This window comes from Podarcis erhardii (genome assembly GCF_964252035.2).
Source record: "Podarcis erhardii genome assembly, chromosome: 1".
Taxonomy (NCBI): Eukaryota; Metazoa; Chordata; class Lepidosauria; order Squamata; family Lacertidae; genus Podarcis; species Podarcis erhardii.
Genome location: NC_138497.1, coordinates 33,798,475 through 33,822,004, shown reverse-complemented (window position 1 = coordinate 33,822,004; position 23,530 = coordinate 33,798,475). Strand labels below are relative to the sequence as shown.

The 23,530-nt window shown below is 43.0% G+C and overlaps 1 protein-coding gene across 4 annotated transcripts in view; it reads left to right on the top strand.

Moving 5' to 3' along the window:
• PAX9 (paired box 9) overlaps positions 1 to 16,723 on the top strand; it is a 34,109-nt gene extending 17,386 nt beyond the window's left edge. The window contains exons 4-6 of one of the 4 annotated variants that reach the window (XM_081864745.1): positions 3,194 to 3,244; positions 14,477 to 14,678; positions 16,479 to 16,723. In XM_081864745.1, the coding sequence (XP_081720871.1) occupies positions 3,194 to 3,244; positions 14,477 to 14,678; positions 16,479 to 16,483 (258 nt within the window). In that variant the 3' untranslated portion in view covers positions 16,484 to 16,723. Of the gene's footprint in view, positions 1 to 3,193; positions 3,245 to 14,476 lie in introns of all 4 variants that reach the window. The other 3 variants (XM_081864744.1, XM_081864743.1, XM_081864746.1) reach the window with 3 other exon arrangements.
• Positions 16,724 to 23,530: the final 6,807 nt, after the last annotated feature.

Genomic DNA, 23,530 nt, shown 5'->3' with positions numbered 1-23,530 from the left:
CCCATCTGGCTGGGTTTCCCCAGCCACTCTGGGCGGCTTCCAACAGAGATAAAAAATACACTAAAACATGCAAATTCTAGCAAGGTTTAAATTGGTGGGCCTGAGAGTTAGGGGTGTGCTTGTTAATTTTTTTTCATCTAATTTACATACTGCAGTAGGCAAATGGGGCAAAATAAATGCCAAAGGTATCCTTTTTGTATGTTATTGTGCTTGGTACCTTTTGCAGTTGTCTCATACCTGGTTCAGTATCTAAGAACAAAACAATGCTTCTAGACTAGATCTTAATTTCGTCAATATGTAGATGTAATAAATTGGTTAACTTATTAGCCAGTTGAAAAGCAAGCAATCATTCTGATAAAAAATTTGAATCGGTTGCAGCTTTGGTTGTTACGCTCCATGTAAATAGAAAACAACTTGTCTGTGTTTACATGAGCAAAGAAAAAAAAGGGGGGGGGAGTATGCAGTATTCTTTGCTCACCAGTGATATTTGGTTGCATATCTGGACCTTTTATACATATGTAACTAAGACTGATTGATTATTTATTTATTTAATTAGTTTATATCCTGCCCTTTCAATGAACAGAGCAGATAATGTGATATAGAGAAGTCACAGGCATTCCAACCCCCCCTTCCTATAGTCAAATACGTGTTTTGCCTGTGGGTTAAGGGCTGAATGCCGTTTTCCTAATCTCCACAGTTTCCTGAATGAAACCTGATTACTCAGATTCTGCTCAGGAAGTGGTGGTTTTGTAATTGCATCCATAGAATATAGGCCAACCTGAAGTTAGTGGGACAGATTCACCACTTGAATACTCTTCACATTTACGCCACTGCCATAGGTCAGTGAAGTTGTCACCAGTGGAAAGCGCGTGCGCACACACAGACACACACACTCTGCATTTAGTCACTGCATTTTAGTGGGATGATTACAAAGGATTTTTGTCTGAGTTATATATAACATTTCCCTGGCTAGTAGCTTGATGATGAAAGTCTGTGTTTGGTTTTTTGTTATTCTTTAATTCGCAAGTGAATGTCTTTGAAAACTCATGCTTCTCGGTATATTTATAAGATGGTTCTGTCTACAGATACTTTCAGTGTGTGGAACTCGTTCCTCTGTATTTCTCATATTCTGTGGACAGGCTGTGCTTAAGAACCTAAGGAGAGCTCTGCCTGGCTGGATCAAAAGGCTCATATACTCCTGCATTCTGTTCCCAACCAGGAAGATAGATGTTTTTGGGTAAATCCATACCATAGTCTTCCCTTACTTATTGCTCTCATTGACTGGTCTTCAGAAGCAGGTTGCTTCTGAAAATAGGGATGGAATAGTTGACAGCTGGTGATAAGCCTATCATCAAACTGAGAATGTACGGTGTGTTTATGCAGTAACAGACTCCGTTCAGCTCCTGAAGGCCCTGCTGTGGATCCCAAACCCCAGGAAATTTTCTCTTGTGCTTATGCCTTGTTGGTTAGCTCTGTTGGTTAGAGTGTGGTGCTTATAATGCCAAGGTCATGGGTTTGATCCCATGTATGGATGCATATTCCTGAATTGAGGGGATTAGACTAGATGGTCCATAGGGTCCCTTCCAATTCTATGATTCTGGTCCATGGGGTCACGAAGAGTCGGACACGACTAAACGACTAAACAACAACAACAAATAATGTCCTGTTGGGGAACTGCCCACGAACATCAGGCTGGCCACTGTAAGAATGAAATTTTGGCATAGATGGTCAAGAAAAGCCTGCTTGTTCTTTTCTCTCTCTCTCTCTCTCTCTCTCTCTCTCTCTCTCTCTCCGCTTATTGGCTGGCTTACGTGCAGGTTGATTTGCCCAGAAAGAAGAAGCAGTAGTTATAAGGAGAAGAAAGCGTTATGCTTGACCATAGTTTCATGCCTTGCGTGTTTCTAGGCTGTAAGCTGGATCACCTTCCTGAACCTTTAAGTGGTGCAGTAGTGGAGAACATCTCTTTCCCCCAGCTGCATTGTGCCTTGAGTCGTACATGTGGTAGCTTCAGAAATGGATGTGGTAGAGAATTTATTCAAGCTCTTCCTTACTCATATCCCAATCATATATTTTATAATTACTGTTTTGTTTATATGACAAAGGAACTTTACAGAGTAACCAAAGGTTATTTTTTTAAAAGCTGAGAGGAAAGTCTCTGCCTCAAATAACTTACACTCTGCACTTTGACAATGAGAGGAATGGGGGAGATATGTAACGCGTCCAGTTGAAATTCACTCCCCATAAGGCTTGAGAAATATGGGTGGTATTCAACTAAGTTTTCCTTGGAATAGACCAGGTTTCCCAAGCATGAGTCTCCAGCTGTTTTTGGACTACGGTCTCCATCATCCCTGGCCACTGGTCCTGCTAGCTAGGGAGGATGGGAGTTGTAGTCCAAAAACAGCTGGAGACCCAAGTTTGGGAAACCCTGGAATAGACCTTTGGGCAGGATTCAACTAATGGGTCCTGTCAGTGGAAGCCCTGTGCAAGGACCTCTGCTTGTGCAATGGGGCTTCCACTCATCCACCCACCCACATGCTCCCCCCACCCCAGAACAGTGCATGGGGGAAGGAAAGAAAGGATTGCTCCCTCTTGCAAGTCAAGATGCTTGCCCTCACTGAGCAATCGCCTTAGCAGGACATGAAATTCCTCCCGTAGAAATAAATGGACCTAACTTAGTCATGTTAAATAATTTCAGTGGGTCTTCTCTGAGTAAAACTTGGTTAAATACCATCCTAAGTCTGTTTAGAATCACACAACCTTAGAGTAGAATTTTATACCTACATGCACACCCCTTAAACATGGGTAACTTTTCGTGGATGGTTTAAAATTGGTCAGGCTGCAACTTGATCTGGCTTTGCAAGTTCACTGAAGTTAAACTGAACCCACTGTTGCAGGTGGAATATGCCAGGGTTAGCCAACATGGTGCCCCCCCCATATTGTTGGACTGCAACTCTCATCAGCCCCAGCCAGGCTGGCCAATAGTTGGGGATGATGGAAGTTGTACTCCAACAATATCTGGAGGACATCAGATTCGATATCCCAGGAATATGGTAATCTAAATGCTTATGAAATCCTCTCATCACATTTCACATTGAACCTGGGAATCCCTTCCTAGGGAATAAATTTTCTTGAATATGGACATAGTGGAATTGCCTTCTCCTATATGTAACCTTTCCTCCCCCTATGCACTCAGGTCATCAGGAGAGACCCTTCTCTGAGTACCTGGCCTTCAGAGGCAAGACTGGTGAGTGCAAGTGGCAGGACCTCTTCAGTTATGGCACCCTCTTGTGGAATTTGTTTGTTCTCAGGCCCATTCTCTCAAGACTTAGGAAAATGTTGGAAGCCCTTTCCTTTCAGTCCATCTCTGTTTTCTTTATCCGTCCTATTCATACTTATTCATATGATTGCTTGTGCATGTGTAGCTACTTGGGATGAGTGGAATTATTTTGTTCAGTGTCAAAATTCTTGAGTGGATGATGGCAGGCAAGGCATCATTGATGGACCTGAGGACATCTGGAGGTCCATGATGATGATGAGGAACCTCCCAAATGTGTTTTGTTCCCAAGCTTCCTTCCCAGGTGAGCTGCAGTGAACCCTTGTGAGACCTCCTCCTTCCTTCCTGACTGCTTCTGTGCCCAGCGTTGGGCCGTCGTGTAAGGAAGCTGTCCCTTGTGTACCAGAGCCAGGCTCCAATGAGAGAGCCTGTTGTGGGGGCACCTGATTGTGCCCCCTCAAAAAAATGTGCCTGGGGCCACGGTCCCCATGCCTCCCACACTATGCCACTGGTGCCCCATGTATGCAAAAATACTCTGTTCCAGTTGACTAAGTGGTACAGAAGGCCAAGTTACTCTGGGGTGAGAAGGCTCACTGGGTCAGTCGGGGGGGGGGCTCACATGATCTGCTTAGTATGATGTTGCATGCAGCCTATGGTGGAACCCAGTTGGTGAATGGTTGTGTGCATTCACCCTACCCAGTGGAGCCACTGGTTTACAAGAATCACCTGAATACCTTGCTAGGGTGTTAGGGAAATGGACTCTGGTTAAAGAGGAACATTTTTGTCTGGCGCCAGTCAACCCCCCCTGGCGAGAGCATTCCACAAATGAGGAACCACTGCAGAAAAGGCCCGTTCTTGTGTTGCCACCCTCTGGACCTCCCGTGGAGGAGACACATGAAGCAGGACCTCAGAGGATGATCTCAGGGTCTGGCTAGGGTCATATGGAGAGCGGCAGTCAGTGGCGTAGCGTGGGTTGTCAGCACCCGGGGCAAGGCAAGTAATTTGCGCCCCCTAACCCGTGGATTTGCGCCCCCTAACCCTACCCCTAACCCTAACCCCCAGATGTTGCGCCCGGTGCGGCCGGCCCCCCTGCACCCCCCACGCTATGCCACTGGCGGCAGTCCTTGAGGTATCCAAGAGTTCATGGCGATTGCAATGAAAAGGAGACTGACCATCTTTGGAGAACAGCATTGCAGAATTCTGGGATGTGTTTCAAAGGATGCCTACATTTCAGTTTGCATCTTATTTCAGAAAGTACAAATTAGGTAGGCTCGTATTAAAATCAGAAATGAATGGAACCACATGTCTCCTCCATTCCTGCATATTTTGCCGCCCTGTTTAATAAGTCAGATTTGTATTGCAATGGGTATGCAGTGCTGTCTTACCACCCTCTGGTGCCCGCTATGGCTCTCGCTATCAGAATCTAAATTGGCATGAGAGTGCATGTTTCTTACCGGGGGGGATGGAGGGAAGAACAAGCCATCAGGCCTCCTTCGCTTGGACCAGCCTTTCCATTGACTGCATATTTAAATACTTGCCAAGATCTGACTTGCTTTTCTCTTCCAGCTGGTAGGCTATTTTTGCTCCCTTCCTACAGTGCTGCCAGCTCCTCGTTGTGGTGCTGTCTCCACTATGAAATCCATCTGTGTTCTTCTTTCAGCAGACAATATCTGAAAATATTTAGCCCCAGTTTCCCAGTGGGGTTCGAAATTTATAAGCCCTTTCTCCTGTAACTTTCCCCATCCCAGTATGTTTCCAATAGAGACTGTGGTTTGATTTTCATTGACTGACTCTCTAAGAAACCACTTCTTCTTGTTGTATCCTACTGTTTGCACAATATTTTTGCAAGTGAGTAATTGCTGGTGCAGAGTCAATCACATTTTATGGTTTCTGTTTCTAACGGCAGATTTATTTGAAATGTGATAACCTAATAATTATGCAATATATTATGAATGGAGCAATGGTACTGACAACAAAACATTACAGTACTCTTCTCTGTGGGTTCCCCACCTCCAAACCTAAATAATTTGCTTTAGCGGTTTGTGATGCCTCTGCAATGCCAGTGTAACATCTTGATGTTTTGAGACTACACTGTTAGCTAATATACCCATATGGAATGCTGACTAGCACCTATGTTTGGGTATAGGCGGATGTAGCAAATCTTGGGGCAGAGAAACAATATCTAATTAATTATCACCAATCTCAAAGACACTTACTGGGACCTAGGTTTTACTAAAAGTAAAGATATTGATTTATTATTGGCTTAATTTGCAATGGATGGATAATTTCAGATTGGCTGATAAATGACAGCTAGAACTATTTGTTGCTGAAGTAGTTATCCTTCTGTATGGTTCTTGAAAGCAATTTCATCATTTATTTAGATTTATATCCAGTCTTTCATCACTTTTAAGGATCCCAGAATGGGTTAAAAATCATGCCAATTGGTCTTTATGGATCTCTATTATGCTGATCAGTCACTTTGGGTTTTTTGTGTCTTTTTCTGAGCTTTCTTGATCCATGTGCTGCTAAAGTCATAATCCAATCCAGGATTTCAGGTATAGTTTAGGAACCGGATTTTCCTTCAATGTGGGCTTATGTTAAGGCAGACTGTAGTTTGGAGATGCTACTTACATGCTCTGAAAAACGGGAATTCTAAAAAGGATCTTTGTTGGCTTTGCTCTCTGTGTCATCCTTTCATAAACAAAATAATAATAATATTCCCCTTCTGCGCAAAGGCTTTTTGTATCTGTGATACTGAAATAATAGCAAGCACATAGTGGTCCTTTCTTTGCTGCTCCTTATATTCTTCCCATTTTCAAAAAAAGTTGCTGAATCTTGAGACAAACAATAATTTTCTTTCAGAGAATTGATGATGGTTTGAAGAAGGAATTGTTCCTCCTACTTTCATCTCTGGTAAACAGGTTTTAATTTCCAATATGCTGGAGAAGCTGGTTGACTGATTGGTGGCCACAGATCTTAACAGTAAGCAGAAATGTTGACGGGCTTTTTTGTATTGTATTATATTGAATTGTTTAAAAGCCTGAAAAACCTGTTCAACCAGAGTTGGCAGTGGGGCGAAATAAAAATGTGTGTCAACCATGTGAACTTAAGCCTCTCTCAAACTATCAGGTATTTCCTCACCAGCTTTTATCCTGCCCAGGATTTCCTCTGGGGCAAAATTTGCCATCTGTTGAATGGTCACAACAAGTATGTTGCCTACAAGTTTTCCTTATTTGTGGTAGCTGCTTTATTTAACATTTGGCAAAATTTAGGACTGCTGTAAATCTCTGTTGGTGGAATTGGGTACCTGCTACACGTGTACAAAATATAAATCAGAAAACCCTAAAAACTATTTTTTTGTTCTAGTTTTGTCCCAAAGCATTTCTGGCTGTCCTTATGAAACTTTGTATAACATTTGGATATGCTTTTTATTAGAAATTTTAGCACATGAAGGTCAAGTTTCTCTGTCCCTCTGAATGTTGCCATTTTCATACTATGCCAGGGCTTCTAGATTAGGGATGGGAAACTTGGGGCTCTCTAGATGTTTCTGGATTACACCTTCCATTATCTGTGGGCATTGTCCCCACTGCCTGGAACTGATTCCAGCAGCATCTGGAACAGCACAGGTTGCCCACTGCTGTTCTGGATACTGTCCTTATTCTTTTTTCCGGTTCTTAGGCAAATAAAATAACATTTCCTCTGGAAAGGAGCTCAGTTAGTTGACTCATTGCTCACATAAATGTTTGTGCTCTTCCCCACTGTAGAATTAACAGTGGGAAAGGAATATGGATGCCATTCTAGCACACTGGTGCTATTTATTTGGAAGTTCACTTTTGAAATCTTGCTTCTGGAGAACTGTGCGCAGGGCTGATTGATTTTTTAAAAAAGATGTGGTGTGTGTGTGTGTATAAAATATATTATATTCTAAAAAAAGACAGTACAGTGGTACCTCGGTTTAAGAACAGTCCTGTTTAAGAATGATTCAGTTTACGAACTCCGCAAAACCGGAAATAGTGTCCTGGTTTGCGAACTTCACCTCGGTCTAAGAACAGAATCTGAACGGTGGAAGGGCACCAGTGGCAGGAGGCCTCTTTAAGGAAATTGTGCCTCAGTTTAAGAACAGTTTCAGTTTAAGAACGGACTTCAGGAACGGATTAAGTTCGTAAACCAAGGTACCACTGTAGTGTTAATGCACACTAAATTCCACGTTGGTGAATAAGAATTCCACCGCTGATGGAATTAAGTTGCTGATTAAGTTGTATTTGGGCAAATGGTCAAATCTTCTCTTGGGATTGCATAAATTGATTTGATTATATAAATCATCTTTACTGTCCAATAGAGGAGTGATGTAGTCTGTTCACATCCTGTGTATTGCCCTTGGCTTACACCCTCTTCCCGTTATATTACCCTTTTAATATTACTCATATATGACTGGCATCCCAGTCCACACTCAGAAGTACAATCTTTGGAGAACACATGGGGCGTTATTTCCAAGAAATATGTTTATATAGAATTTAAGGTCATTGCTTCATTCCCTCTGAAAGAACAAAGGGGGGGGGGAGAGGGGGGTGGAAGCAGCAAGTATGTATCAGCGCTGCCATGTCCCTTGGTTATGCAAACATACAGTTTTAACAGCTATTTCGCAAACGTGAGGTTTAGTCTGTTGGACACACATCTTTATATTCTGCTGAGCTGCAGCTTTCAAATGGGTAGTGGGGGAATTAATCTGTTTGCAGAGGAATGATAATGCCCTGAAAGAGAAGGGTGATGAAAGAACAGCTGTCAAACGCTGAAATCTTTTCTATTTACACAATCATGTTTTCATATTTCTTTCCGTAGCACATGGTTAAGGAATAACTGTGCCTTGATGCAATCCATTTTGAAATTTGCTGCATCTTGCAGTCTGAGCGTGATGGTGCAGAGGCTAAGCCATGCCTAGAGAAGCAGGAGCTAATGATGGATTGATTTTAAGAAATTTAGCTCAACTTCTGGTATAATAATCCTCAAGGAAGGTTCATAGTTTTAGAGACTGCTTCAGGATCCATCACTGTCATTGGAAGCCTGGGTGGCTTCTGGGACACAGAACACTTTCTACAAGCTTTGGCTGCTGGCCCCACTGTCTGGATGGAGATAGCTTGACTTCAGTTGACTATGCTCTGGTAATCTTGTGCCTAGACTACTATATTGTGTTAAATGTGGTGCTGCCTTTGAAAAATGTGCAACGTTTGGTAGTCAGACTTGTAACTGGGACCAGGAAGTGTGATCATGCTGATACCATCAGCACTGGAATTGGGTCGTTTTCAGGGCCAAAGTCAGAGTGCTGCTTTTTAGATGATTCTTATGGAGTGCCTTTCCTCATATGAACTTCTTTTCATATGGGCCTTTATAGGGCCTTCTTTTTTTGCAGTGGCTCCTCCTCTTTGGAATGCTTTCCGAGAGCCAGTGTGGTGTGGTGATTAAGAGTGGTAGACTCGTAATCTGGGGAACTGGGTTCGCATCTCCACTCCTCCACATGCAGCTGCTGGGTGACCTTGGGCCAGTCACACTTCTCTGAAGTCTCTCAGCCTCACTCACCTCACAGAGTGTTTGTTGTGGGGGAGGAAGGGAAAGGAGATTGTTAGTTGCTTTGAGACTCCTTAGGGCAGTGATAAGGCGGGATATCAAATCCAAACTCCTCCTCCTCCTCCTCCTCTTCTTCTTCTTCTTCTTCTTCTTCTTCCCCAGGGCTGTGTGTCTGGCCCCAAGTCTAACATCTTTCTGTTGCTGAGCTAAGAATTATTGTGTATACCCCAACCATTTGGATGGTGATCTCTGTCTCTTGCTCACTTGGTGTATGGTTTTTAGCAGCTTGCTGTTTAATGGTGACCACTTGTGATAATTTTATGGTGGCCTCTATGTACTTGAGGGCAATGTCTAGCGGGATCACTTTTAGTTATCATTCTTATATGTTTACTATTCAGTTTTTGATTTTTTTAAAATGACTGAACTACAGTATACTTATTGCTGGACTTTCCTTGTTAAGGCAGGTGTCTCTCTCAGTATTCAGGAGGAACCATTGCTCAGTGGCAGAGCACATCTTTTGCATGAAGAAGGGCATTTCTAGTTAGAAGGATTGAGCTGAAGGTTTAAAAGGACAGTCTCCAGACCTGACACACTCTAGACAGAGCTACTTTCAGAATAGACAATGTTGGTTTAGATAGACAAATAGTCTGATTTGGTGTAAAGCAGCTTCTTGTGTATCTCTACCACACAGTGACAGGCCAAGAGAGGCTCAGCACTGGCTGAAATGCTTCAAAGTCAGATTGAGGTGGGCTTTTCTCAAGGCTGATGCCCACTGGATAGGTTGTGCGAATCAACACTAAGCTCAGCTGGAATCTGTCCTGTTTCCAGCTATCTGCTATTCCAAGCTGAAGTGATTTCTCAATGCAGGCTGGTGGTTGGTCTGAGAAGCTTTTCCCGACCAGCACTTTGCTGCAAAAACAGATATGACCCCCTTCCTCCACCCAAAGGATTGGTTTCATAATGAACCATAGACCAGCTTTGATAAAGCTTCCTTAGTCTTGTGTATAAAAGAGTATCATGTATGTATGTTGAGACATCACAACCCTTTTTGGTTGATATGACATATAGACTCAATGTGCACCCCCAACCTACTCATGCTAAGTGTACTGTCTGAACAGGCCCTACTCACATTCAGATTGTCAGTGTGTAGATTTATCTGTGTGAATGGGGCCAAGGCAATATGCATACAGTTCTTATACCTTCTGCCACCCAAATTATTCACTTCTGTCATTGCTCTGACCATGTGACACCCTTCCTTAAATCCTTACACTGGCTACTTGTCTATTCCTGGATCCTATATGAGTTTCTTTACCTATTTACTCTTATAACTTGTCACATTCTTTCATGTGACCTTTGAGCATCCATCTCCACCAACCATCCAAAAATATCCACCCTTTCATCCCAAGATGGTGCCACCGATGCAGGTGCCAAAGGTGTGTTTAGACAATAGACGTAAGGTAGCCAAAATGGTGTCTCCCAGATGTTGTATTACAGTCCCCATCAACCCCAGTCAGCATGGCTATAGGTCAGGGATAATAGGAACTGTAGTCAAGCAACATCTGGAGGGCAACACATTGGCCACCCCTGCAATAGACTAAACACGCACAACCTGAGGACAAGGACATTAGATGCTATCCTGAGCCAGATGCACACTGCAGATCATGGGGTCCAGAAAGGCTTTTATTATGTCAGATGTTTAGCAGTCCCTTCAGCTTCTTTAGCACAACACTGATAAGCACAACTGTGCATCTGAACCCATTTTAACTCTTTGATTCCATATACCGAGTGACACAGATTAATTTAGTATAATTGCATAGCTGTCAACTTTTCCCTTTTCTTATGAGGAATCCTATTTGGAATAAGGGGATTTCCCTTAAAAAAAGGGAAAAGTTGACAGCTATGTAATTGAGGGGTAACTCCTGACACAGGCCTTTTGCACTGTATATTCTACATCAGCCGCAGCAAAATTGTAAAAATGCATTTTTCTAAATATATAAAGCATCAAAAAGGCAAGGGGGTTAGCATTAGATCTTCTGAAGTTCCAGTTCTCTTTGACTCTTGCAAAACGTTAATTCTGAGCCATTGAAACAATCCAAAACATCTCCCCTGTGGATTTTGCCCCTTAAAGAGGAGGCAAAAGGGGGGTGGGAGCGAAAAGGGAAAAGAACATAGGTTACATTCAGCTAGAAGCACTTCTTAAATAATTAAATTTCCTTTCATAAACAATGGCTTCGATTATGTGAGTAATATTTACAGAACTAAAAAAATGTTTCTCAAAACCCAGCACTTAAGTAAAGACTTCGAAGTACCTTACAAGCCCATAAACACCGCAGGGTTCTCCCAACTCCTGATTTTGTATTTTGGTGTTCATTTCCTTCCATTGAATTATTGGCCCAATATTTGCTGGGCCTTGGAATTTAATCCCCTCCAGTTCAACTTCAAGTGAATGTAGTTCTTGTCAGAAATGCCAGATTAACAAATGGGTGTCAATTCCACCGTTAACCCAGGCAGCCTAAATTTCAAGCTAGTCCCAACAACATGCCTGGAACTCTAGCCATATTTGCTTGAGTGTAAGGCCTACTGAATTCAGTAGAACTTCCTTCGAGGCAAGCATATGTAGGATTGCACGGCCTTTTTGAAAAGTGACATTTGAATCAGATTTTCAGTTCCCTGTGTTTGTCATTCAAATGACCTATGTTGGTTGGAATGTAGATTTTGGCTTTGTTTTTAAAATGGTCTCTCTTGCTTTCTATTCTCCATATTAATAACTTCAGTTAGAGATGTTTTGCTTGGGAGTCATATATATATATATGTATAAATATATGTATATACTACCCCCTTCACAGGGGTAGTAACATAACAGTAGAGGGATCTTTTATTATTTAATAGGGTACAGTGTAATGGGACATGTGTGGTAAATAAATTTTAACTATCATTAAAAAATTTCCAAAGAACTCAAGTTGGTATACATGGCTTTCATCTTCTCCATTTTTATCCTCACAACAACCCTGTGAGGTAGGTTAGGCCAAGAGACACCAGTGCGCTTCCTGGCTGAGTGGGGATTTGAATTGCTCCCCCAAACCTCATTCCAACACTCTGTTATGCCGTATATCCATATATGCCACATGGCAAACTGATTTTGGCATTCAGGTGTTTAAAAGGTGGAAAGGAAAAAAAAAAGTACTTGGGATGGAAGTATCCTGTTTTAAGATAGTATCTCCTTCTAGATCTCTAGAAGACACCAATAAGATCAGGTGTGGAGGACTTGCAGAGGGGGGGAATCAAAGTTCAAATCAGTGTCCCAGTTAAGATGGTTTTGGGTCCATCACCCTCTTGAGGACAGGGACTGGGCTTATGATATGGTTCATATCCATTGAACTGCCACCACTTGCAGTTCTACTGTGACGATTTGTGAAATCGCAGCAGCCCTTCACCCCTCCCACTGAATTGCACCAGAGCCCAAAAGGGTCCGGACAAGGAGTAAATGAGGATTACCGTATTTTTTGCTCTATAAGACGCACCAGACCACAAGACGCACCTAGTTTTTGGAGGAGGAAAACAAGAAGAAAAAAATTCTGAATTCTGAAAAATTGCACAGTGAAAGCAGCAATCCCTCTTGCTGTTCTGGCTTCTGGGATAGCTGTGCAGCCTGCATTCGCTCCATAAGACGCACACACATTTCCCCTTACTTTTTAGGAGGGAAAAAGTGAGTCTTATAGAGCAAAAAATATGGTAATTTTATCTGCAGAGACACTTCTAAGGAGAGAATGAGATAACCTCACATAAGCCACCCTGAAATCCTTGAAGAGAGGATACAATACAAACATGCCAAACAAAATATTTACACACTTCTCTCTATTCAGTTAAATTACAGGGGATTCTAATGGTTTCCAGAGGGGTCGCTAGCTGTATTAGTCCACTGCATCAAAAACAGCAGAGAATATTATGGCATCGCTAACTTTTTAGGCAACCAAATACTCTTTGCTGTTTTCACAATGACTTGGTGTAAGAGCAGTGCCTGATGACCTGCAACTGTAGATTGCCCAAGCTGTGGCTTTCGTTCTTTAAATTCCCATAAATTTGGAATTTTAAAATGTCTGCTGTCTCTCCTCAGTAGAATGACAGCAGGATTGGGCCTGAAGTTGTTGACTGCTCTCCATGGGTGTTTGTGCAAGCTGGTGGTCCAGGTGTCTGTTTGTATAAAGAAGGGAGAGGCTACCCTCTGTCTCTGTAGGAATTCACAGTGAATGACACTTTACTTAAATAAAAGAAGTTTGTTCTTTAAATCACCAAATGCCTCCTGTCCTCAAGACAAGATCACCACACACACACACACACACACACACAGAGAGAGAGAGAGAGAGAGAGAGAGAGAGAGAGAGAGAGAGAGAGATTTGTTCTTTTTTGTCTGTGTTTTTAATACTTTATTTCTCCAGGAATGAAGCCTTAAAATACAAGGGCTGGATTTAATGATCAGTGTTGTTGTTGTTGTTCTTTGGGGGGGGGGGGGAGGTTCCACCAGAACGTTCTTCAGCAAGAATTCCATAGAAATGGGTTTGGCAGTGCTCCTGTGCCGCTCACTTTAATTCCAGTGAGGCTTCAATGAGCACAGCAATCGGATGTAAATTTGGTAGTCCCTGTTCAAGAAAGTATGTAAACATCATCTTAGGGTGTTTCACCAAGTGATTATATGAATGCCTTTTGCTTTGGTGTGTGTTTTGAAAGCAAGCTAGAAAGCAGAAGAGACTGTAAAATCACATACACTTTCTTTTTTTTTTCTTTTTGAAAAATATAATTTTATTTTACAGTTTATTATTGTTATATTTTGAATTAGATATATATGGGGGCACCAATTTTATTTTTTTTAAACATATATATTAAAGACTTCTTGGTTTACAAAAGTTATGTGCAATGTCTCTTTTTTCAAGTTGCATTTTCTACAGATCAAATATGCTCTCTAGTTAATGAAGGATTTTCGTTCAACAGGGTTCCCCAGTCGGTATGGTTAAAATCAAAACTTAAAAGATGTCAATTGGGTTAAACCATCCTCCGAGCAAATGAAATAGAAACAAGCCCAGCAACAGTAAACAGCATAGCCCACTCAAAACCACAACAAGTGTACCACTTATATTTTTGGAAGTAATTTTACAGCATTAAGAAGCTTGCAGTAGTTGTTATGAGGTGAAAGAAACAATATAGTATTTACACTGTAAAGATGTACCTAAAAGCCATTGGGTTTTTAAGTCTGGCTGTTCACCACATCCTGGAAAGTTGAAATGGCACCTCTGAAGTCAACATTATTACGTTAGTTGGTAATTAAAAAAACTAAGAGCTGGTCCAGGGCATTCTGCTTCATGAGGAAAAACAGTAGAAATGTCTCCCCTCCCCCCAAACCTCTCACTCAAAGTACCTGGTACCTGAGGCAAAAAATCCCACTAGTGCCTCTCCCCATCTGAAGCAGTAAAAATATAATACAACCATTTAATAGCTTAACAATTACTTGCCTTTTCATGACACCTCAAGTCTGCTGCCTGAGGCCATTGCCTCACTCTGCCTAACGGCAGGGCTGCCCCCGTTTTTAAAAATCCACGTGTTTATTCTTTTTTAGTAATTGTTATTATTTCCTCTCCTCTCTTTCAGGCACCAAGTTGTCTCCCCACTGTTGGAAGTTTTGTCTCTGCACCAACAATGGCGCCTTATCCCACGGCAGCGCAAGTCTCTCCGTACATGGCGTATAGTGCCGCTCCTTCTGGTTACGTAGCTGGCCATGGCTGGCAGCATGCTGGAGGCACTCCGCTATCGTCCCACAACTGTGACATCCCTGCGTCGCTGGCTTTCAAGGGTATGCAGACAGCCAGAGAAGGTAGTCACTCTGTCACGGCCTCTGCACTCTGATATCAGAAACATGGCAGAACAATTTGAAGCCAGCCCAGCCCAGTCACTTTCCCTGTAATACCTTCTAACAGATGGACCTTATGGGGCTGCTGACATTTGAAATATTTTTTCCCTTCATTAATAATAATAATAATAATAATAATCCTTGGGGTTCAGTAAGTGTAAATAACCTAAGAAAGTGATAAATGTGTTGCTGCCCCTTGCACTGTTTTGCATCGAGAAGACCTTACAACCCTCAGAGGGCTATTCATTGGTGAAACCACACATATTTATTCTAAGCAACAGGAGTGTCTCCAACGTGCAATTGTTTCAGATTTGTGAAAACCCAGTCAAGGAAAACCAGTAGATAATGCTACAATCGTAACTAAGAAAGGCGACCAAAACCAGAAGTTCTCTTCTGGATCACTCAATCGTTCTTTTTTCCGCAAATTAGATAAATAAATTGTATGGACAAATGGAGAAGAGTTTTGGTTAACAGACAGTTGACCTCTTCTAGTAACAAACAAGAAAAGCAAATGAATACATGGCTCTGTTATTTATCCTGTATTTTATTGTGATTACAAAGGCAATTTAACTTTTGTTTTCTATCTGTAAATAAGGACCTTGGTCATAATTTGCGTTCCCACTACTCGACTCATTTCTGTTTTCTTTCTGTTGCCTGAAAGGTGACATCCTAGCCATGTGTTGTTTTCGTTTCTCAACAATGGCCTTTACCTTAAACGATCCAAATTTTGACAGTTCTTTTGAGTATATTTTGGGCACAGGGTGGAGACACCTGCATCTCATGAAAAGCATTTTTGTTTCTACAGCAGAGAACTTAACGTGACCCCCTCAAATCCCCGTGGGTTGGTTTCAGAGTGTCCATTCTGCACTTTCCATTTGCAGAAGAGATTAAGATCCAAAAAAGGTCTGCTGTACAACGAGAGGGGAAAGTAATTTTCTCCAATTTCCTCTCCCCTACAGCGTCTCACACTGTTTCAGAGGGTCTCTGCAACTCTCTGGAGTGACCTTTCAAGGGCCATGGGGGAAATTAGCAAAAATGCCCCCTCCCCATTCAGCAGAATTGTTCTGTGTTCTGCTCACACAGACTCTGGATCCAACCCACTGATTACAATGGCACTTGAGTGTGACTTATGTTCTCTGCATTAGGGCTGAGAAAATTCCTCCATATGGTACCTAATCTTCTGAAATCATGGTATCATCACACTAATATAAAGATTTGTGGATGGGAAGGACCTGGACAGAATGGGAGCCTGCATTTAATGTGAAATTTTGTGCAGATATATTTTTAAAAATAAGCCAAGGGCACAATCCACCAGGAAGTTCTCCTGCCCAAGCATGGTAGAGTTCTTGTGCACCTCCCATTCATTTCAATGGGTGCTTATGCAGGAGGTGGGTGAGTTATGCCCCATGTTAACCACTGTGAAAGAAAACTGTACTGTAAATTGTCGGCTTACCTGTGTTCAGTAATTCCAGCCCAAAACTTTGTTGTCATTTTAAAAAAGGAAAATGAGAAAAGTTGTCTTAAATTCATGCTTTATTGAATGTAAAAAAAGAAAGACTTTCGGTAAAGTTTACAATGTTGTACATAAGCATGTTTCATTCATAGGCATATTGGTGGCGGTACTACAGGTATTATTTATAATGTTAACAAAATTCCATTTTTGCATTTCTGTATTCTTTATCAAGCATCATTTCACGGCCTTTTGGATCCCAATTGCTCTCTTTTACTCTTTCCCCTTAACAGTATAATCTTTTCAAGATGGCCTGTTTTCCTTGGACAATAATAAAGTTGTGAATATAGTTTCGGAAAGCCTCCTCGAGCTTGCAGATGCGTGCTGAAGATTAACCATGAAAAGGAACGATTTGAAAATTGACATGATATTTCCTCGCATTATAAAATATTAATATATTATGTATTTTTGTAAGTCTAGTGCAATAATGTAAAGACACATCATTCAATACAGATTTTGAAAGACTTCTTTAATAAAATTATCTCCGTTTCTTCCTAGCCATGCTACATAGACTGCTGAAACAGCAAGATAAGATCCTGTCTCTTTTATGAGAATTTCATGCTTTTGTTTCAAAATGCCAACAAAGGTAGATTTCTAAGGCACTGCAAAGAAAATAATATGTGATGTCATGCCGATACTTCCTGGGAAACTTTCCAAAACATTTTCCTACTGCAATCATTTAGTCAAATGTTGAATTGAGAGTATTGGTGAGATATAATCAGCATGAGCAAACAGTCTCCGGGTCACAATTTTCTTCTGGCACACAACAGAACTGACTGACCAGGAACTAACTGCTTGAAATGAATGTAGGGTGTGCGGTTGTTGTGTTTGATGCGCTGTGTGTGTTACCCTTGGATCATGGGTCAGTATTCATTTTGGCTACAATCTTAGTGCAGCCAGCAGAACAGCTCTGTTGATCTGGGCTCTCTCAAGCCACCTTGAATGAGTTTCTCTCAAAAAGGCAGCGTATGAATATTTCAGAACAAAGGATGATGTCCAAGAATGTCTGCCAGTAGGCACAAGGGAAGTCTGCTTGCGCGATGGGACCTCCAATTTCTCAACTCCCCAGTGTCCCCAAATCTGCTTCAGGGGGTCTCCTTAACAGCCAGATAGCCATGTGGGGTGTGAGGGCAGGAGAGGAAGGAGAAGTTCAGCTGTAGAAGTGGAAGCCTGCTTGTGTGACACAGGATCTTGCCCAAATACTCAGGAATAAGTGATGGACCAGAGCATGCCAGGCACTCCTGTCTTCCACTACCTCCCACAGTTTGGTCAAACTCATGCTGGTAGCTTCGAGAACACTGTCCAACCATCTTGTTCTCTGTCGTCCCCTTCTCCTTGTGCCCTCCATCTTTTCCAACATCAGGGTTTTTTCCAGGGAGTCTTCCCTTCTCATGAGGTGGCCAAAGTATGGGAGCCTCAGCTTCACGATCTGTCCTTCCAGTGAGCACTCAGGGCTGATTTCCTTAAGAATGGATAGGTTTGATCTTCTTGCAGTCCATGGGACTCTCAAGAGCAGGGGTCGGCAAGCTTTACCGGCCATGGGCTGGATCACTCCCACAGAGATCATCTGTGGGCTGGACTGGTGCAGCGTGATGCTGAAAACCGCCTCTGTGCATGTCTGCGGCGACGAAAAGTGCTTCTGCGCATGCCCAGATGCCGAAAATTGTGCCTGCGCAGAAGCAATTTTCGGCGTCTGGACATGCGCAGACGCGACTTTTGGTATCTGCGCGTGCGCAGAAGCCATTTCTGGCGCCACGCAGCGAGTTTCCACGCTGCTTTAGTGCAGCGTGGGGGGGCGGCTTGCCGAGTGGGTGGCTTGGTTTGTGGGCCAGTAAAACAGTCTTCGTGGGCCGTATCTGGCCCATGGGCTGCATGTTGCCGACCCCTGCTCAAGAGTCTCCTCCAGCACCATAATTCAAAAGAATCTATGAGCTATGCCATGCAGGGCCACCCAAGATGGACAGGTCACAGTGGAGAGTTTTGACTAAACGTGATCCACCTAGAGCAGGAACCAGCAAGCCACTCCAGTATCCCTGCCAAGAAAACTCCATGGACAAAAACAACAGGCATATGCACGTTTACTTGGGTATAAATCATAAGGAATACAGTAAATCTTACTTCTGAATACAGTGGTACCTCTGGATGCGAATGGGATCCATTCTGGAGCCCAATTCGCATCCTGAGCAGAACACAACCCATGTCTCCGGGTCGCTATTCACCGCTTCTGCACATGCGTGTGATGTCATTTTGAGCGTCTGTGCATGCGCAAGGGATGAAACCCGGAAGTAACCCGTTCCGTTACTTCCGGGTCGCCACGGAACGCAACCTGAAAATGCTCAACCTGAAGCGTCTTTAACCCAAGGTATGACTGTAATCCTGTATAGGATTGTGCTGCTAAAGACTAAAATGGGGCTGCAAGAGCAGCTGGCCAGGGAGGGCAGCACCTGTCATCCCTGCACACCTGCAGCTGGAGGAAGGGCAGATATAATAAACATGCCATACTGCACCCTAGGCTAAGGTTACCAGACGTCCCCGTTTCCCGGGGACAGTCCCCGAATTTACAAATCAGTCCCCTGACAAAATCCATCTATTTAGTAGGAAGTTGAAAAGTGTCCCCGGATTCATTGAAAAAGAATCTGGTAACCTTACCCTAGGCATGTAAGCCTAATTTCACAGAATCCTTTTTGTTGAAAACAGTGCAAAAAGCACTTGCCTGGATATCCATTTCTTCACCATGTGGATCAGAGTCTAGAAATTAAACACACTAATCCTGAGCTCGTGCCCCCCCCCTCCATCTTTCATGCAGCTCATATCACTTCTATGAAAAATCCTATTTTGTGAAGAGGAAGAAAAATACTAGGAAAAAAGAAAGAAGCCTATTTGTATACAGTGTGACAGTTTCTCCTTGCCTCTACTCTCCTTGTCTCTATTTAATTTTAATTCTTTTTTTAAAAAAAGAAAGGTGAAGTTTTTTTTTTAAAAAAAACAGGATTATGCAATGAATAATGATTCCGACTCTCTCACCAAGATTGCAACTTGCGGGGGGGGGGGGCTACCTTTACAATCCCATCTTAAGTAAATAATTTGCTTTGGTTCATGTGGAATCCAAGTTCATAGGGAGCAGTATTTTACATAGCTGTGACATGTTAGCATGACCACAGCAAAGCTGGGGATAGGAAGGAACAAGGTGAAACCATTTTTTTAAAAAACAAAAGCATGTATTACAAATATCAAAGCGCTTGTAGTTAACATTTTATTTTCATGAACAAATAATCTTTTTTCTGAATGTCCCATGAAGTATGAGTGTCTCTAAATAATAGTTAAAACAAGTATGCTTGTTGTGGAAATAAGAATTAATGGCATAGGTTGTTGATACAGTCTTCATCCTTTAAGGGAAGGTCAGACCTTGATAACCTTATACCTGCTGGTTTGTAAATGGGAGGATATTAATAGGCTAGTTGTTGAAAATAATGCTGTTTGAAGTACAGGAATCAGTTAATGGAGCCCATTGAACAACGTACTGTTGGGTTTTTTCCTGGCTCTTTAAAAGTTGTTCTTCATTTATGTTATTATAAAGTATTTACATTTGTCTAAGAACATGTAAGACATGCATAGGAGGCAAAGTGCAAGATGAAATTATGTAGCTGAGCTCTCTTTTATATCAATTTCAGACCCATTTATCAGAGCAGAGGATTTAAATAAAAGAGGTCCCATTGACATTGTTTCAAGTATTGATCTTCCAATTACCCTAAAATGGGGAATGGAAAAAGAAATGACTTCAGCCTTTTAAAGCAATTTTTATTCTATAAAAGCCTACACTAATTATGGTTGCGCAAATAATTCCTTATGATCCAGACCTGCAAAAGCTTTCGCCCTGATCCTTCACACAGCCCTTGGAAGAAGTCCCATTGTCTTCAGTGGAATGCATTTCCAAGCAAGTGCCTTAGGATTGACCTCTTGTCCCGACTCAAAACACATTCACTTCAATCAGGGCTTCCCCCCCCAGCCAGAACTCGCTGGAACTCAGTTCCGGCACCTCTCATTGGTGAGTTCTGGCACCCTTCCCCCCCCCCTAGAAAAACAGCACTGACTTTAATTTAAGAAACTGTACAAGAGACAGACAACAACGTGACTTTAATTCAAGAAAATGTACAAGAGACAGACAGCAACGTGACTTTAATTCAAGAAACTGTACAAGAGACAGACAGCAACGTGACATGATGATAGCAGCATCTTTACTTACAATCTACACTTATGAGTTCTGCTCAAACAAATCTTGCAGGGTCTTTAAAGCACTAACACCCACACCCACCTACCCTGTTTCAGCCCAAGATATTAGTGCATGTTGTTGATACAGATAAATATCTAGATGTACAGCTACACTGCAACACTCACCTGAGCCCTGTTTGACTGCCTCAGAGCATCTCTGACGCAAAGGAGGAATGAACATCTGTATCCAGGGGTTCAACCCTGGTAGAACCCTGGTAGATGAAGGGAACGCAGTGGATGTAGCCTACCTTGATTTCAGCAAGGCATTTGACAAGGTGCCCCATGATATTCTTGTAAAGAAGCTGGTAAAATGCGGTCTTGACTATGCTGCCACTCAGTGGATTTGTAACTGGCTGACTGACCAAACCCAAAGGGTGCTCATCAATGGTTCCTCTTCATCCTGGAGAAGAGTGGCTAGTGGGGTGCCACAGGGTTCTGTCTTGGGCCCAGTCTTATTCAACATCTTTATCAACGACTTGGATGATGGACTCAAGGGCATCCTGATCAAATTTGCAGATGACACCAAACTGGGAGAGGTGGCTAACACCCCAGAGGACAGGATCACACTTCAAAACGACCTTGACAGATTAGAGAACTGGGCCAAAACAAACAAGATGAATTTTAACAGGGAGAAATGTAAAGTATTGCACTTGGGCAAAAAAAATGAGAGGCACAAATACAAGATGGGTGACACCTGGCTTGAGAGCAGTACATGTGAAAAGGATCTAGGAGTCTTGGTTGACCACAAACTTGACATGAGCCAACAGTGTGACGCGGCAGCTAAAAAAGCCAATGCAATTCTGGGCTGCATCAATAGGAGTATAGCATCTAGATCAAGGGAAGTAATAGTGCCACTGTATTCTGCTCTGGTCAGACCTCACCTGGAGTACTGTGTCCAGTTCTGGGCACCACAGTTCAAGAAGGACACTGACAAACTGGAACGTGTCCAGAGGAGGGCAACCAAAATGGTCAAAGGCCTGGAAACGATGCCTTATGAGGAACGGCTAAGGGAGCTGGGCATGTTTAGCCTGGAGAAGAGGAGGTTAAGGGGTGATATGATAGCCATGTTCAAATATATAAAAGGATGTCACATAGAGGAGGGAGAAAGGTTGTTTTCTGCTGCTCCAGAGAAGCGGACACAGAGCAATGGTTCCAAACTACAAGAAAGAAGATTCCACCCATAGGCGCCGACTCCATGGGGCCTGAGGGGGCCCGAGCCCCCTCAAAAATTCGTTTGGGGGGGGCTCTGCCCCCCCCAATAATTTAAGAAAATTATTAGTTATATTATGCTTTGTAAAATCACAAAATTATGTTGGTATTTTTTATTTTCCTTGTTTGACGATAGTTACCTTTTAAAATACATTCAGTAATGAGTTAAAACAAAGCCACTCCCGATCTAGAGAGGGGGTGGGGTTGCGGGCTCTCGACCCATCAACAATCTCGCGGGGCTGGCGTCAGCCCCGCGAGAAGCAGGGATTCCCCCTAGCTCATTAATATTTACCGCCCACGGCGGCAGCCAATCGGCTGCCGCATAGGGCGGGCCCTCACAGGTTCACTTAAGGTCGGGGCAGCCCGGGGCTCGCCCCTTTCATTCCCCCAGCAGCAGCGGTTTGGAGGTCTTGGGCCCCCCCAATATTTTTTATAAGTCGGTATGGGCCCCCGCCCCCCCAATATTTTTTATAAGTCGGTATGGGCCCCCGCCCCCCCCAATATTTTTTATAAGTCGGCCCCCCTGATTCCACCTAAACATTTGGAAGAACTTCCTGACAGTAAGAGCTGTTCGACAGTGGAATTTGCTGCCAAGGAGTGTGGTGGAGTCTCCTTCTTTGGAGGTCTTTAAGCAGAGGCTTGACAACCATATGTCAGGAGTGCTCTGATGGTGTTTCCTGCTTGGCAGGGGTTTGGACTCGATGGCCCTTGTGGTCTCTTCCAACTCTATGATTCTTTGAGTAGTTGCCCCCCAACTACAGCTGGGTCAGGGTCAAAAATGATAGCTAGGATGTGGGACACCTCACAGGCAATGTCTTCCACATCATTTCCCACTCTGAAAATGCAATTGTGGTGCAGAGCTCAGGAAGGATTAAACACAGTGCCTTTGGGACAGGAATGGGTATTAGGGAGGCCTAGTGTTCCTGTTGTTCCTGCCCACTACCATCTTGCCTAATAGCTTCTCGCAGCATGGATTACTAGATGGAGGGCAGCGACTACCAGCCAGCATGATGCCTCTGAGTACCTTTCCCTGCATGATGCCACTGAGTACCAGTTGCTGGAAATTGCAGGTGGGCAAGATGCCCCATGACAGGGTGAGCTCCCATTGCTCAGTCCCTGCTCCTGCCAACCTAGCAGTTCGATAGCACATCAAAGTGCAAGTAGATAAATAGGTACTGCTCCGGTGGGAAGGTAAACGGCGTTTCTGTGTGCTGCTCTGGTTCACCAGAAGCAGCTTAGTCATGCTGGCCACATGACCTGGAAGCTGTATGCTGGCTCCCTCGGCCAATAAAGCGAGATGAGCGCCGCAACCCCAGAGTCGGCCACGACTGGACCTAATGGTCAGGGGTCCCTTTACCTTTACCTTTAAGATGCTCTCGTGCTCATGCCTAAATTGCATGCTTCCCACAGGTGTTTGGTCAGCCACCGTGAGAACAGGATGCTGGTCTACATGGGCCATTGGCTTGATCCAGCAGTCTCTTCTTAGCTGCGAATTGTAACTCTGAAGCTTCTCCCATCTCCTTTTTAGGATAGAGGGACTACCGATACTGCACCATCATTCTTTTTGTACATGATTTATGCTGGTGGTTGCTGAATATGGGTTTCCCCCTTGCTTCCAGTTGGCTTTGGATCAGCTGTTTTTCCACACACAGAACACATTACTTGGATTGGGGGAAATCCCATTGAAATCAATGTGACTTATTGCTAAAGAATCCAACTGAGATCAACGTGTTATATTCTGACACTGTGGTAGAAATAAGCTATCGTTATAAATGAAAATTGGAGATCATATTTGGCAAAAAGGTTG